The 16771-nt window shown below is 41.3% G+C and overlaps 1 protein-coding gene across 1 annotated transcript in view; it reads right to left on the bottom strand.

Annotated features, from left to right (window-relative positions):
* WDR4 (WDR4 tRNA N7-guanosine methyltransferase non-catalytic subunit) overlaps positions 1–16771 on the bottom strand; it is a gene marked incomplete at its 5' end in the record, with an annotated part of 22446 nt that continues 5675 nt past the window's right edge. Inside the window, 8 exons of the mRNA XM_080551980.1 lie at positions 1–1108; positions 3103–3172; positions 4048–4231; positions 5626–5690; positions 11599–11697; positions 13035–13095; positions 15579–15691; positions 16460–16616. Of these exons, the coding sequence (XP_080408106.1) occupies positions 930–1108; positions 3103–3172; positions 4048–4231; positions 5626–5690; positions 11599–11697; positions 13035–13095; positions 15579–15691; positions 16460–16616 (928 nt within the window). The 3' untranslated portion in view covers positions 1–929. The remainder of the gene's footprint in view (positions 1109–3102; positions 3173–4047; positions 4232–5625; positions 5691–11598; positions 11698–13034; positions 13096–15578; positions 15692–16459; positions 16617–16771) is intronic.

Here is a 16771-nt window from a genome sequence, read left to right on the forward strand (position 1 = left end):
TAATTCTGAATACTTTTAATGAATCGTACAGATTTCAACATCTGGTTTTACAGTCTCAGCTGAAATATATCATATTCCATACAGACATGATACACGTTCATCTAACAGATGGCATCTTCTGCCTGCCGAAGGAGTAACAAGTGACCCCACAAGGCTCCTGCTGGTTAACTTTTCAAAAAGATGTGTTTCTTGGCTAATTGCAGTGTTCAAAGAAGCAGAATGCACTCCAAAGTATTGCTCATAGGCCTCCCAAATAAGTTTCACAGAGGCACTAGGATCATATTGCAACAAAAGGATCTTCCAATAGTACAAAGTTAACTGTCACTTTTATTTTTTTTTTTTTTTTAAACTTTCCAGTGTATAAAATCTGGTTTTGCACTCCTTCCTGTATAAAGAAGCATTGGATTAGAAGCTAGGCAGAAGCTTTACCAGGTAAAATGAAGATAAGGGGTAAAAACAGAGATAGTTAAGCCTCAGCTAAAACCTTTCATATACAACAAGAATTTTGCAGTATTCCCTTCTCCATAGCCAGTTATACTATGTTAGTTACGTTAACTATCAGACCTTAAAAAAAAAGTTTTTTAAAAAGTCAATTTTAATCAGTGCACTTCCACCTGAAAATGCAAGCCTGAACACAGTAGGCAAAAAGAAAATCCCGTTTCAAGGAAAATTACCATCTCCAATATTCACACAGCATGCATTAGAGATTTCTAGGACTGAACTGCTGACATTTTTATGCTGTTAGAAGCTTACACATATAAAATATCTGCTGCAAGCAGGATATTGTCATATCAGGCTTCCGGAAAACCTGAATCTGAATGTAAGTTTAAACCAATCTTCTATAAATCACTTTACATTAAAAAAAAAAGTCTACAGCCAGATGAGTTCTTTTCGTCAAGACAGAAGTTACAAGCTAACAACAGATGGTGTTATAGCGATGGCTCTTCTATTTTGATCTTTTTTGTTTGTCCATTAGAACCATGTTGCAGATCCTGCCTTTTCTTTTTCTGCTGCTGCAACCTTTCCTCTTTCTTTTGTAGGTAGACGGCCGTGTTATCAAAGGAAGCTTTGTAGAGACTGCTGTAGTGGCTCTCTGCACCAACAAATCCTGCAAGTGGGCAAAACAGGAACACAAGACAAGTGTTAATTTCCTTAATGGTCTCAGCAATTATTTCCTGTGCTGGAATTCTAGACAGTGGTATTTCAACTTATTTACTGTGGTCCTATCCACTGTACTAAACATCAGCATTTACACTACGTAAGCCCTGTCTGACTTGGTAAGAATCCATCCTGAATTCACATTGCCAAGCGCAACTAAGCTGAAAAATGCCTACAGAGGCAGGCACATGACTGTCAAGCAAAGAAGGCACACAATTCTCTTGGACACTTCAAGAACTTAGAGACTCCTGTTTTTAAAACTACTGCTGTAGCAACTTATTGTTAAGACATCCTGTTGGCATTCTTCCCCCACGCTTAAACACTGCAAAGGGCCTAAATTACTATGCAACTGTCCTTAGCTGACTTCTTTCCTAGAGCACTAACTTAAAATAAGCCTGAAGCAGTAGACTTCAAACGGTGCTGTCCTACAGTGCATACATACGCACTTTTTAAGCATTCACCCCTCATGATTTTGCTATAGTTTTGTGAATCCAGCATAACATTCTTCGCAGCATCACCAGGACCGTAAGCTTATAGGATTAAACAGGCAACTATTATCCCCCCCCAAAAAAAAGAAAAAAAAAAAACACTGTTTTTTTGTAGATAATACCGCAAGAGATTAGCTGACTAGGTCCATATTTCTAAAACTTGTTAGAGTATCTATCTGGCAAAGCTAGCTACCTCTAGTTCCCCTTTCTGTTCTTACCTTTCCTCACTTCCAAAAAATCTTGTTTATGAGCATGGAAACCCAGTATTTACTATGGCTTGGTCCTGAAGCAAGCGTGCTACTCCACAGTAACGCACATACAGCACACCTTTGAGTCTTGGTACACAAACATACCGACTCTCCCTCACGGGTACTTGGCAAAGTGCATGGTTTTACTTTCAAGGGTCTTGCACTCACACAGTAACCAATTGACTGGCCTTTGGCCCTGGGACGAATGGCACAGTCATTTTGGATATCCATTCAAATGGATATACTCTCGACTTGATCAATCTGCACTAAATCTTGCTCTACCTTTTTCTGGGATCGGTTCCAACACAGCGTCAAATTGTTCAACATCTGCTTCCAGACCGACCTAGTTGTCTTAAAGCCTACACAGTCAGCAATCAGATGAAACTGGTCTGTAGAAAGTGAAAAGAAGGCTACAGAGATATTAAGAAGACTGGGTTTAAGCAATATAATGATCACCTCTTTTAAGAGAACTACCTTCTCAAGCACTAATTACGCACTGGAGTAAGTGGTTATCATGTGAGCCTCCCCTTACTAATTAACAATAATAGATCCTGTCATTTGAGCAGTCCTCCTCTCCCAGCTGCAGCAGGCTATTGTGTATCACAGTAATTTGCTACACTGCCAAATTATGCTGGGAACCTCTCTCCCTGTCTGCTCGTACTACTTCTCCGTTGCTCATTTTCACTCAGCCCTTGTACTTTTAATAATCTGCCTGGCTCTAACTATCAAGTCTGCAACACCTACGTGCAAACACTCTCCCTTCCAAAAGGGTACTTGACTTCCTTTTAGATTTCAAAGGCCAAGCACAACCAACTTAATGGCAGCTATTATCTCACTATCTCAACCGTACTTCTAATAAAGTTTCATGCTCAGGCAAGAGACAAGAAAACAAACAACAGTTTTCAATATCACAGCAGTCAGACGGACTGCTGCAGCTCTGTAACAGGGTGTTTATGTACAACCATATGCTAAGGTGTCTATGTAGAACAGTTTTAACGCTATAAATACCTACACCATTTTTTTGAGAACAGTAACCTGAACACCCTTTAATACCAACACTAATTCCCACACCAGATGGAGGGATGGAGCTGAGGAAGGAAAACTGAAAGATTATGCAACTTCAAGAGAACTGACTTCAACTCTGATCTTGCTCCAAACACTTTAGACCTAAAATTGCAGTTCTTACACCTTCAGGCCAGATTTCTCACCTTCAAACACCGTCCAGTTGTCACGCAGATATTTTGACATCCTCTGTAATCCTTCATCATCAGTTACAGGCTGGGAAAAGAAGGAACATTGCATGATATTCTGTGCATAATGAACAAGGAACTTGCAGTATCACAGCCAACTGAAAAATGCCACAGATGAGCACGGCGAAAGGACAGCGAGTTGAAACCCCCCAGAATCTTAGGTTCCTTTTTTTTTTCAGGACCCCTACAGAAACTTGTCCTGAGTTCACCTGTTCTTCCTGGGGACCCTGTATAGCTTGAAAGAAAGAAAATGGACTCTCACTTACTAATTTGTGAGGATAAGGAATACCAGAAGGAACACATTAGTGTCAAAGAACTTACCTAGAAGTGTAATTTAAATCCACCTTACAACACACAACTAGGTGGGGACTTTAAAAATTAACAAGGAAGCTTCCAGTCATTTAACAGGCTATTACAGAGAACTTGTTAGCACACCCCTCAACTTTGACTCCCTGTTCTATGGGAAGAAATAGAAAATAAAAATCCCAGGATGCCTCTAACCCGAAAATATCTCTCAGAGGCAGGCACTGAGAGGGCTGTGCAGAAAGCATTACTGAGCAAACCACAAGGGGATTTTCTTGTTTTGTGTTTTTAATCAAGTGTAGCACGCAGAGAGCACAGGCAATGGTTTAAAGTACTGAATGCAATGGCTGACAAGCACTCTGCTTCATCCTGCTATGCTAGATGTTAGCTTTACCAGAGAGGAGGCTGATAACAAGCTCTCAATGGCTTTGCATTATACAGAGGTGAGAGAAGTAAAAGGAGAGGTATCTAAGACTTCTACTCAGTCTGAAATAGAGAAATGTGTCATTCAGTTTTCATGGAACACAGTTCACTCTGTTTTTGTTACGAGGTCAAGACTAAACAAAACATCCATGGTGTTAGGGTAACAAAAGTAGCTACCTTCCACTGTCCATCACACGGTCTGTACAACTGAAGAGGGGCTTCGCTGTCTTCCTGCAAAATCCAGATATCTCCTGCTTCCTCAAATGCAATGTCCCAGCCTTTATGTTTCAAAGAGATTTGCTGTCTGTAAACTAGCTGCTGGGCAATGGCATCAAGCTGAAAGATGTAGACTGTGGGAACACTTTTGAGAGGAAAAAATTTAATTACCATTATTAGCAAATCCACCTACTGCCATCACTTGTACAGCAAACTACAAACACCCACTCTAATTCCAAACCGAGCCAAAGCAAAGTCATTAGAAATTGCAAAAAATACCATAACACTACAAATGCAGTTTGCTTACGTGGTCGGAGGCAGAAGCTGTAGATACCTAACATGTCAAATGGATTTTCAAATGTCATATCAAAGAAAAAGCAGTCAATACTGCCTCTTCTTTAGAAAAAAAAAAGGTAGTAAAGGGAATTTAATCAGGATTTACATGGGGAGTGTTTCATCACAGCACAACCGGCCTACAGGGCTTCACTTGAAGGAGCATGTAACTGAGCACCAGTATACAATAAAACAGGAGAGGAATTACCCTCCATGGAAAGGAGGAGGGAATGAGAGGGTCAGGACACCTTGAAGTGGCTGAAAAGTGGGATTCTAGCATTGCACTGGCAAGGTATCCATCTCCATCTCTCCTGACAGCACCCTCTCCTCTAACAGCCACAGCCTCCTTGTACAGAGCTTCCTAATCTCCCTTGGGTAAGTCTACAGCGTGCCAGGCAGGACACCTCTGCTCCCTCATGGGCGGCTTACAAGGTCTACAAGACAACACTGTTTAGAAATGCTGGGCTGTGGAGCTGGAAATAAAAACCTGACAGAGCACGGCATGGCCCCTGGGGGAACTAGCACAGGCATAGCCCATAGCTGACAAGGCTTCCACTTCCAGAACAGGTCTGGATGCCCATGCAGGGAGCCGCTCAGCCCGGCAGTGCACGTGATGGGGAGAAGCTGAGGCTTCTCACCCTGGCACAGACCGAATTCACTGAGGGGACAGATGATTTCACTGTATGGGCAGCTTTGGCAATCTCCCTCTGTCCTGTTGGCAAGCTTTTGTCAGTGACAGCAGTTTTCTTGGCAGGCTTAAGGTGCTGTGGAAAGAGAGGGAAAGGCTTTTTGTCCATCCCTGCAAGGTATTCCCCTGCCAGTGGGACTGCAGCGTTCCTCAGTGCTTGGCCCTCTGGCTCCTGAGTGCTTTCCTCGTACAAACACACACATTTGAACATTCTGAGTGCCAGGCAGGGCTCTCACATCCTCACCTCGTGTTCCCTCCTGTGAGGGAAGGGCATCACAAGTTCTGCAAAACTTAACTATGCCAAGTAACCTTCGTACTCACCTCTGCATTCAAGCAGAGGACAAGCACAAAAAGGACTCTCGGGTTTCCTGTGAGGCCACAGGCATGCCTATAACACTGAGAGATTAACAGTACCACACACTTCAGTCTGGGGAAGCGTGAGTGTATCCAGCAGGGAAAGCTGTTCCCTCCTTTACAGGAGCTGTGATGACTTTAGCCAGTATTCCTTTTGTTCTTACCAGTCACACAGAACAGCAACATAACCTCCTTGGCAGCAGTAGGCTATTCTTGTCACAGTGTATTTCTAATAGGAAGAGAAAAAGAAACATCCTTATAAATTAAGACTGTTTTAAAGGCAGAAAATTCACTTTCAATTTCATGTCTTACCCTTTAAAATTTAGCACGTATCTTAACTTACAGCAAGTTAAGCAACATAATTACATTTAAACTGCAGTCAAGTGTATTTGTGTACCAGTGTTTGCTGTTTAATGAAGCTTTCCACATTCACAGCCATCGTAACAGAGACCAAGTGTAAAGGTTTTATTGAGCTACTCTCAATAGACAAACCAAGAGAGAAGACAATGAAGGGAAGTATGTCACCCTTACAAATTCTCCCCTGCAATGTTAATGGAAAAATAAAAAATAAATAAGGGCATTAAGTTTGCTTAGCCAGGATATCACACTAGCAGCTTGGAGATTATAAACATACTACATTTGTTAAAAAAGAAGATAGTGATGCATTGCCAAAATCCTTGCTGGGTTGCCCCTGTTCTCAACCTGCATCTGGGTGAAGCCAAACTGCCCAACATGAAACATGTTCTGAAGAACAAGGCCTCTGGCCACTTTCCTCATTAAAAGAAAAACACCCACAAAAAAAAAAAAAAAAAAACAACACCCACGCCCTAATTCAGAAGATAAATAGTTTTATCTGGGAGAGAACCAGGGCAGTATCTCTGCTGGATAAACCGTACCACTTGAAATATCTAACAACTGATTTGGGGCTCCTTGAGTGGGAACTAAGAACTCGAGATGAGCACAGAATCTGCGAGAAGATGCCCTAGGGTGCTTTTTTGAAAGTATCTACCATATAATGTGAAAGATGAGACTGCAAAGGCAAAAAGGCTGGTTCTCAAGTATGTTTTTACACTGTAATAACACTAGCATTTCTGATTAATAAAACCTTCTTACCGGAGTAGTAGTGAGTTATTCTCCCTAGGGCAGGGAAAATGCATCGCCTTGTCCTCCAGACCCCTTTTCCCTCCCACACAGCCTTCACCTCTTTCCCTAACGTGACACTGGTCACTAGACAGAACCTCTAGTTTACCAGCTTAAGCTGAATTTTACCCTTTGAGCTGCCAGCTGATGTATGGGAATCCTCAGGGGACTTACTTCGGAGTTTTGCAATCAATCCAGGAAAGCCAAACAAGCTCTAGAGCCTCCAAACATCCAACTCGGCAAATTTAACACAGGAAGCTAATTCTTTTGTCAACAGTCCATGACACAGCTACTCAAAGATGAACCAACAGCAGGAAAGAAAGTTAATTAATGGCATAATTATAGCTGAAAACCAGAGTTACGTGGAGCATCTCCAGCACAGAAGAGGAAAAAAAATCCATCGTGTGGCACAGTCTTTAGGGGGAGGTAGGGGAAAGCAAGAACAGCAGCATGCACACCGCCAGCAGCACATACTTCTCACTCACATACTCGACCATTTGTTTGGACAGAAGAGGACCACTTTCTAAAAGCCATTATCAAAAGGATGGTGCGTTTCAAAGCTCTGGTAAACAGATGGGACTAATTTCTTGCCCCACTGCAGAAATACAAAGTTGTTATTCCGTATTTAGCGGTGAGACCCAGGACCCCCTGTATAACAGATATAAAAAATGCTTGCAGTTCCAAACAGCGAGTAGGACGAGGATGAGTGGGCTGAACCAGAAAGGTTCACTGTAGCTAACACGTCTAAATGTAGTTACTGCAGCATGGAGCCACTTACACCATAGTTTTAAAGTGGAACTGACAACTCCTCTGTAAACCACCAGTGGGTTTTCTAGACATTTAAGGAAATAAGCCAAGATATTAAAAAATATATATATATTTATTTATTTCTGCTAACAATGCTTCTCTCTGCCTGTCTCAGGACAACTCACACAGTAAGCACAGTGATAGGAAGTGCCCACCTACACAGTTCAGGCTTCGTCAGAGAGCAGAGAGACAAAAGGTTTTGTGAATGCGAAGTATGCAGAAGCTCTCCCCACCCCTCACTGGGGGAGGGAGGAGGAGACTTTGATTTGAACCAAATGTTACTCACAGCTGGACAAAGACACATCTTAGTAAGCTCTTTCCTTTCCATGCTTCTTTAATGGTAAGTTAACAATCAGTGAATTGAATGCGAGGCCCAGAATAGTATCTTGTTCAAGGACAAGCCTATGAAATCAGTTAACTTAAACAAAAGCTCCAAGAACAGCCTGTGATAAACAGATGTTCAGTTGATACTCTCTTAACTTATTCAGCATTTCTGTGCCAGTGTTATCAGCCCACCAACACCTTAAAATTATCTTTTGATGCCTGTGAGAAGAGGTAACCCTATGAAAACGTAATGTACTGGAGCACTGGGGTGGAGTTGTGCAATTCACGTTCTGGACTTTAAACAAGCTTTTGCTGTCAAGAGGATCAAATGAGGTGAAAGCTCTGAACCAGGGTAATATTTATTTACAATGGAATGAGAGAATTACTCCCATTGTAGAGGGAAAATGAACTGGGAGTCTGCAACCTATCAGCTGAAACCAACACTGCACTGCTCAAGAACCCATCTCCATTCCCAAAACACACACATATTCATCACCTGCCAACCAAAATAAGCCCACATTTCTGCACTCATATGGCCCACCGTTACTGTTGATTCCATTATCATTATGCTTCGTATTGTGTTTCAAGCTTCGGTGCATTCATAGTGGGTATCGATGATTAAAAAAAAAAAAAAAAAAAAAAAAGATGTGATGTGAAGGAAAGGAGAAAACAATTACACCCCCACCTAATCTTCAGTTGCCAGAGTCATTAGCAGACGGCATGACAGCTACAACCTAAAAAGTGCTGACTTAAGAGTCTGTTACCTTAAATTCAGACTATAAATAGCACACTAGGTTGTGATGATGATCCTTGCCCTTTGATACAGCTGGATGCACAGTAGGGCTAAATACCACTGCTGGACATCAATTTCTCTGGCATTTCTAGCACTACAATGCCAGCAAAACACAAGCTTCCTTTCTCCTTTGGTCTGGCTGGCCACCAAGACAGAAACAATCTCTACGAAAAATTACTATTTGGACAATCTTTCCAGGAAGCCACCCTGCCGATTATTAGATATTTCATATGGTGCATTAAATAATGATCACCACGCAGGCTTAAAACAGTATAGTTGGTCTGACAGAAGTACGTATTGAAAAGTGCAGCATCACAGCATGGAGGTGGCAACCCACAGCATGAAGGCTGAGATGTCATTTATCTATCTGTAATCACCGGGAGACTGCCTCTTGCACATACATACCAACTGGGTCAAGCCAACTGAGTCTCCTGCACCCATAACTAGATTTGCACCACCTTTACAGGGAGACAGATTTTAGAATGCCTGTAAGAATTGGTAGCAAGCAGAATTACGCAGATTCAAGGAACAGGTCAGCCCAAGGCTTCCAAGACCACAATTAGAAGACACACAATGCATGCAATGGGCAGAACTGTAAAACACTGCAGAAATACAGTTGATTAACTGATGTGTTATATTTACTAACCCACAGTTTGCGTGTATTCTCTTTCGGTCACTGTTTACTCACATTGGGATCAAAGCAGCTAAACAGATGTCTCAAACAAAAAAAGGGCATCCCAACTTTCTACTAAGAGACTCCATCAGCATATGAAGAGCTTCCTATAGAAGGAGGTATAGACAAGGCAAATATTACTGAACTATGTTCAGAAGCCTTCAAAAAAACTAGAGTTGGAGCTTCTTTTCTTTTAAATCCACTCTTGCAAGCAGTAACAAGTTCTTTCCTGTAATATTTGTTAGTTTGTATTACATTTGGATAAACTTATTTGTAAGCAATGTAGATAGGGTTCAGTGTAAGATCAGAGGTGGCACTAAAGGGCATGGTTTAGTGATGGGACTTGGTAGGTCAGGTCGACAGCTGGACTTGACCATCTTGAAGGTCTTTTCAAATCTTAAATGCTTCAGTGATCCTAAGCACTGTTAATTTACATGCAAGCTATCTTACTAAGTGCTAGGCCAGTCTAAGCATCTGGTCACATTAAAAATAATAATGACTCCTTTCCTCACAGCACGTCGCTTACTAGTCCTCTATGATCCAATAAAGCTGTAAGGCAAAGTATTAAAAAAATAATCTTACCCTGAAAATAAATGCCTTACAACATTACTGCGGGCATAGATTCAATGGCTACCAAATAATGCACTCGCATTAGCTACTTTGACCACAAATGTTAGAACATTTTGGCTTTGAAACTCTGAGACACTTCCAGAAGGCTACGCATGACAAAGTAATTTTATAGACCTCAATCTTAATTCTCCCCTACTACCTCAAATCCTCCTGCACCCAGACTAAGCAAGGATAGCAGCTAGCTGGTCTTGTGACCTAATTTATTGCACCCAATTTTTGCTAGTGAAAAAAAAAAATGGCAGTAGCTACTTCAAAAAAAAAAAAAAAATCTATTTCAAACACTACACTCAAGTTGAAATGAGCCAAAGACCCCATGCATATGGGCAGAAGTTGCTTTTAAGTATGTTTTTCAAGTTCAAGAGCAGGTTAAATTGTCCGTATAGGTATTATCACGAACTCCTGCTGAAAGGGACTCAAGAGCAAAAAACATGTGTTCCAGTATCTAAGCTTTGCATGCTGTGATGCAAGTGGCTGCCCTCAGGGCTTATGTACAAATAGAAATGAAAGTTGCATGTTATTATTCCAACACAAAAACAACCCTGCTGATGTCTTTTGCTCAGAAAAAAAAACCTTGAGTTGTTAGGTCGGTCGCTAGGAATGTGGTTCTTCCATGCGTCATGCTCCCAGTTCAGTAACCGGGAATCCCACTAACAAGATCAGGCCAGACCTATGCGAACAGCAAAGAACCTCTGAGAGATCCCTACTGATTCCTGTCTGCACAGCACAACAGACTTCAACTAACCAAAACAACAGCAAAATGCTAGGGAAGAAAGACGCAACTGTTCAATGACATTTCAGCCTGGATATGAATTCTGCAGCGTTTTGGCCTCGACAGCCATACGTGGTGACAGGCTCCCCATTCACCTAACAACAAGGAGACAACCCTGGTCTTCAAAGACAAAGATTGTTAGAGATTCACATTTAAAACAAACAAACAACAAAACACCCAGAAGGATGGATGGTAAGACAAACAACCCTTAAATAACTCCACAGATTAGTACCTGGCTTAATATAATGTACGTGTGAGGGACAAGAACAAGTGCATTTCACCGCCAATTTGTCATGCTGCTTCACGTGACAAGAGGTAACAGAACTCGAGATCAAGCACTGCTGGAACCTCTGCTCACATCGGATGTGCGCCACATCAGCAGCCCGAGCAGGCGGCAGTGTAAGCATTGCTCCTGGGGTATTCAATTTTCACCTGTGACTCATACATTTTTGTTTTGGACACTGTCCAGCTTCAGAACAATCCAAAACAACAATCCTAGCCGCTTGATCCCCCCAGACAGTAACATTGCAGGTAACTGATTACAAACATTACAAAGCTTCTTTTTGCTCAGAGAGAATGTAAAATGTTGCTCAAGTTGCAATTTAAACATTTTAAAAACGGGTTAATTTTTTAGATTTTTCCAGTGTTACAGGATATTTTCTGGCTAAGAGACTAAGGAATTTGTGTTTTCTGAAAAATTATTAAGTGAAGGTTTGTTTTGGTTTGCAGAACTTCTATTTTGCAAGAATTATCAACAGCTGCTTTTAGTCACTGTTTAGCATTTTTAGAAATGCATGCAAGACAAGAATGAATGTCAGGGACTTTCTTCCTTCCCCCAAATCCCAGGCTATTATAACAGTTTCTAGGTCTTACGTAACTTCCAAACCCACTGACAGAAAGGAGGCACTCCTAAGAAAACGCGACAAACGCTTTTGGGAGTCCCAAGGATCCAGAGAACAGCAAAAGCACTAACACACACACAGTTTATCACACAGCCGTACCTGGTCTGTCTTGGTTGCATCAGGCCCACAGACACTGCTTAGATGACAGCAGTAGACTTCTTCCCCGCTTTTATAGTGCCAAAGTCTCAGAGTGCCATCCTGGGCAGATTGAAGCGAACACAAGTTGATTACCAGCAGTTCCTCAGGCAAAGAGTGGCCACTTGTGGCCTACAGCTAAACCCTATTTCCCTGAAGAGCTTCTCACAGGAGTTGCTAAATAGTCACTTAGTTAAGACCTCAAGCTGCAGATAAAGCATTTTAATTAACATAATTTTCCCCCTCAATTCTAAATTATTCAATCGTGCTAACTTTAATTTTCCCTTTGAAGTGGAAATTGTGTAGCTGCAAGAGTACATTTCAAGTCTGTCTCCTATAGCACAAATAGCACAGCAATATAGTGATCAACATCTTAGCAGCAATTCTTTCTGGTTGCCCTTCTCCACCCCTACTCTTATTATCACCCAAATTCTCATTTGATTTAGTAACCTCCTGGAGAAGAGCTAAACACCTCTCTTCAGTGACTGTTTTTTCCAGAGAACTTGCTAAGAATGAAATAAAGACACAGCAATAACAGTACAGTTGCTTAGAGAACGATGAGAGGAACAAGAGACAAGAGCTGTAGTGATGCAAGAGCAGTGGCCGAAACCAAACGCTAAGAATTACTACAATCTTCACAGAAAACATTGCTCTCTTCCTATGCAGTTTTGTTAGTCTGGGATACAAAGACTACTGTTTCCCTTCTTTTAGATCAACTCCATCTACTCACTACAGGTTGCTCAAACCTCTACAGGTCTGGCATGACAGCAGGATCCCATCAATTTAAGAAAGGGATTGACGGGGGTGAAAACACTCACTTCTTCAGTTTTCATTCAAGCATTGTGTAGTACTGCACTGCAATCTCTACACAACATGCACTAGACATACGATGAGGACATACTTCAGAACAAGTCTCACAGGGGAAAGCAAGTGGGAGAGTGAAGAGGGAACAGTTTTCTCATCTCAAAACCTCTAAAAAAAAAGCTTGGATTCTAAGGCCATTAATTCTTAAGACACTCATTATCATGGCAGGCTGGCATAATATTCATTTGCCTCAAAGTTGTTTAAACAGTCCAATGATTAGAACTTGTCTGTGCTCCAAAGCAAGAGTTAATGATGAAGAAATAGCGAGGACTTGGCAATTTCTCCATCCTGAAGATCCTAATAAGAAGCTAGCTTCACTATAAACATTGTAAATGGCTTTTATGCTCTAGCAATAGAATGACTAAACACTGAAAAGAAAGCTAAGAAAGGAAAGGAGGGGGAGAGAAGGCAAGCTGGAAGCCATGAGAAATTATACTGAGTGTCCCAGGGGACTTGGGGGAAAACACATGCAGACAATGGTTTTAAAGTCTAAACTTCCAAGAAAAATATTTTTTGGAAGAAATTGCAATACGTACCCCAGAAGCAGACAACAGCAGATCAGGATAGTTGGGTACTACTAATATTCTGCTTACAAACCTAAAGGAAAAGAAGTCAAATGATGAGCTCTCTTGCATGACACTCTGGGGTCTTTAAACACATACAATGAGAAAAAATACTGATTTTACAACGAATCTTCTAATAAAAAACAGGTTCTCCATATAAGCCATTTAAGAGAAGGAAAAAGTATGTCTACAGTACCTCGTACAGCATATACACTATACAAACTACTGATCCACTTAACAAAAGAATTATTTTCCCCACCTGCACTTGGAGCATTCTACTGACGCCTTCCCAAACGAAAACATTAATATTTAGACAAAGAAAATGCCAAGGCAGACAGATTTACTCAGATAGCATGGTTCCCCTTCCTCAATTCATGATGTAGATTAAAACCACAAATCAACAGATGCTTTTAAAACACTTCAACAGTGATGATTCAGCTTTCAGCTACCACCTCTCTCCCATCACAGTTGGAGAATAATCAAAAACAATCTTTTACAAAATTTTTTAAACAAGCATTTGGCAATTTACCACCAGTGTCTACATTCAGACAGAAAGCTTGTTTTTCAGAAGTATGTAATATTGCTGTCTCTACATTCACTTGTTTGTGTTGAGTAACAAGGACCTCAACTTCTGGAGCTTATTATTATCTTAGAGCTTAGCAACATAAAATGCAGTGCCCTGAGCAAAACAGTACCCGAGTGGGACTGTCTTGCTTTTGAAAAAAGGCGTAACTTTAAGGCCATTAAAAAACTGAAAGAAAAAAAAAAACACACAAGAAGAGATTTGGTCACCGTAATGACAAACTTCCATGACAAAGCAGCAATAGCAGTGCATGGAGGCATAACGGATCCAACAAGAATCGCCACGCACCCCACCAAACTAAGAAAATCCAGAACTGTGAAACAAGGCTGGAGCGACAGATGATTTATGTCATCCTTTTTTTATTCATTCCCTTTTTAAAGATTGATTTTTTGAATGTATATCAAGCAATTTACGCCAAGTGCCTTTCCACTGTGGGGCCACTGACGAACTCCCTGCATGGACACGACAGTCCCAGTATAAAAACGTCCTTCTGGGTATCAAGTCCTATTCATTACAATGTACAACTGTGTACGTAGTAGGTGGAAAGATCAGACATGGCTGCGTAAATACGCTATAGAAACCTACCTGATCAAAGACTACTTAGACCTTTAACATGAGCAGTCTGTTGCTTTTATACTATGCCAGGTCTACCCAGGTCAGACTACCAAATGGTGCTATTAAAATCAGACTGGTAACCCAAGTTAGTCTGTGTCCAAAGTGCTCTACTAAAACACCTTGCTGGGTAAGTTAAGATCGGTTGTTACCTGTATCTCAAGTTCCCCAGTCACACTGTCTAACTCTTGTTCCTGGTATAGCAAGTTGACCACACCATGTTGCATCATCTAATGGAAGAACATGCCTGGAAGGGTGCTGTTATCCCCAAGTAAGTCAGCAGCCAGACAAGGAGAATTAAATGTGTTCTGTGCCCTATGCAGGGCCATGTCTTCTTTGCTTCCCCGTTGCTGTGGACTTCAAAATTTAGCAATGGACAAGACAAAAATACTGCACAACCCCTCAACAACAAAAAAAACTTCAAAAGCCCACAAAACTATATAGAGAAGGAAGGCAAACTCAAGAGACTTTGAAAATAGCGCAACTGACAAACATTTTAAGAAGTAAAATGTAGAGGGCCTTTTTAAGTCTATTTGCCATCTTCTTCATGGGAGAGCTACTGAGAAGAAAAGGGAAAGCACAGTCCCTCCTGTAGGCTAGTAATGACATACCAGCTAGCGGACACCCCCTATCGGTCTCCTAGCAGGTCAGAGCGCACCCGAATCATGTCAGTGTAGGTAGCAGGTTGCCTTGCCACCTTCCCCTTTTCTAAACCAAACTAAACCGCTGTAACTAAAAGGACCTTCACTTCAGGAGGAAGAAGAAAGGAAGGGAAGGGAAAGAGCATCCTTTCTGATTTTTTTTTCTTTTGTACAGAGGCAACTCCGTATTTTATTAGACACCACGGCAACATGAAGTTTTACAGTAATATCCCCTATGATATCTTCTATATATCCTTCTATATGTAGAAATGTTCTTGCCCACAGCAACAAACAGAACAGTCTCAAGAAAAACACCACGCTCCTTTTCTCAGCTGCTAGAAAGACTAGAAAACTACGTTAAAAAGCGTGATTCCTGGAATTTATTTTATGGAACCATTTTATAGCCCCTAGCTCACTGTAGTCTGATGTCCAGACAGGAAGAGTGCTGTTGTTATTTGTTTGGATTTCTTCACTCCAACTCTGATCTCTGCACTCTGCATCAAGTTGCCATTAGATTAGTGGCTGTTCAAATCACAAAGCTTCTCACTTCTTATGACTAAGACCGCCTTGAGCTAACAACCCTCAAGCTCTGGAGTCTTTGTAACGCAGACCTGATGTTTGATATGATTTGGGCACTTAATCTATTGAGGCACACTGACAAACTGCACACAGTGAACTTACTCTTTGTGTCCCAAGCAGTAGGATACAATGTTATAAGGAGCTTTAGTCAAACTCACTCTGATCTTCTCATCTCTATCCGCAGTTAAGATATAGCGGTCGTCAGGGCTCAGTGCCTGTTGGTAAAAGGAGAGTTTTAGTACCCAGCAGTTCAACGTTTGTTTAAACACACTTTTTCCTAACCAGAAGAGAGAAGCAGTAGATTATCTGTTTTTCTTGACTCTGAATTGCAGGTGCAAGCGTTAAGCCATACATTTCCACCTACAACAGAAGCATAAATCTTGATGACATCAAGAGAGCATAAGTCTAATGACAGCAACTTTCTTGCTCGCTAAGACAAGCAGCACAGACTAGTGAGTCCCGTGAAAGCCTCTGAGCTCCAGCACTACAGCAGAAGTCCCACTGGATCTTCAAAAGTTAGGAAGTTATCACATTGAAGAGCTAGACTGACATGACAGTCTGGGTGAATTCCCATATGCACTCCATCTCCAAGTGTTCTGTGGCTGTAACACCAAGAATTTTTGAACAGTCACACTCCCAGAATAGACAACCCATATGCTTGCTTCCTTTCCAAAAATTAGCATCCAGACACAAACTCATCAAGAAGAAATCCAAACCATGTATGTCATTTATACCTAAAGGAAGTAGAAACTCTTGAAGAAGAAAAAAAACAACAAAAACAAACAAACAAAAACCACACCACCACCCAAAGTTGGGACAAAGCAGCAATGAAAGAACTTGAATGCAAGTTTTAGCCCTGAAGTGGTCAGGTAGCTGGACTTGATTTATTTATTTTTTTTAAGTCCCTTCCAACTGAACTATTCTACTCTAACTGGGAATGCAATGCAGCTTTGTACAGCAACTACATGGAGGTACACGCTTACCACATCCAGTAGCATAGACAAGTGCCCCAGTTCAAGTTTGCCTTCTGCTTGTGGCTCTGTTATTGAGTAAGAATAGACATCACCAGATTTGTCTGCAACCAGAATTTTATCCTCAGCAGCTGTAATAACGAGGGACGTGCATCTCCGATTCACAGACCTGAAAGAAAAATGGCACGGTTTGAACAGTTCTGCATGGGAACTTCAGCAGGTTTGGATTCAGACCCAGCTAAACAGATTGAGACAGGCTAGACAAAAACCTATCAGATGCCACATCCTTAAAACAGCAGCAATGGGAATAATGTTACAGTAAGG

Source organism: Anser brachyrhynchus (assembly GCF_964034855.1).
Source record: "Anser brachyrhynchus genome assembly, chromosome: 1".
Lineage (NCBI taxonomy): Eukaryota > Metazoa > Chordata > Aves > Anseriformes > Anatidae > Anser > Anser brachyrhynchus.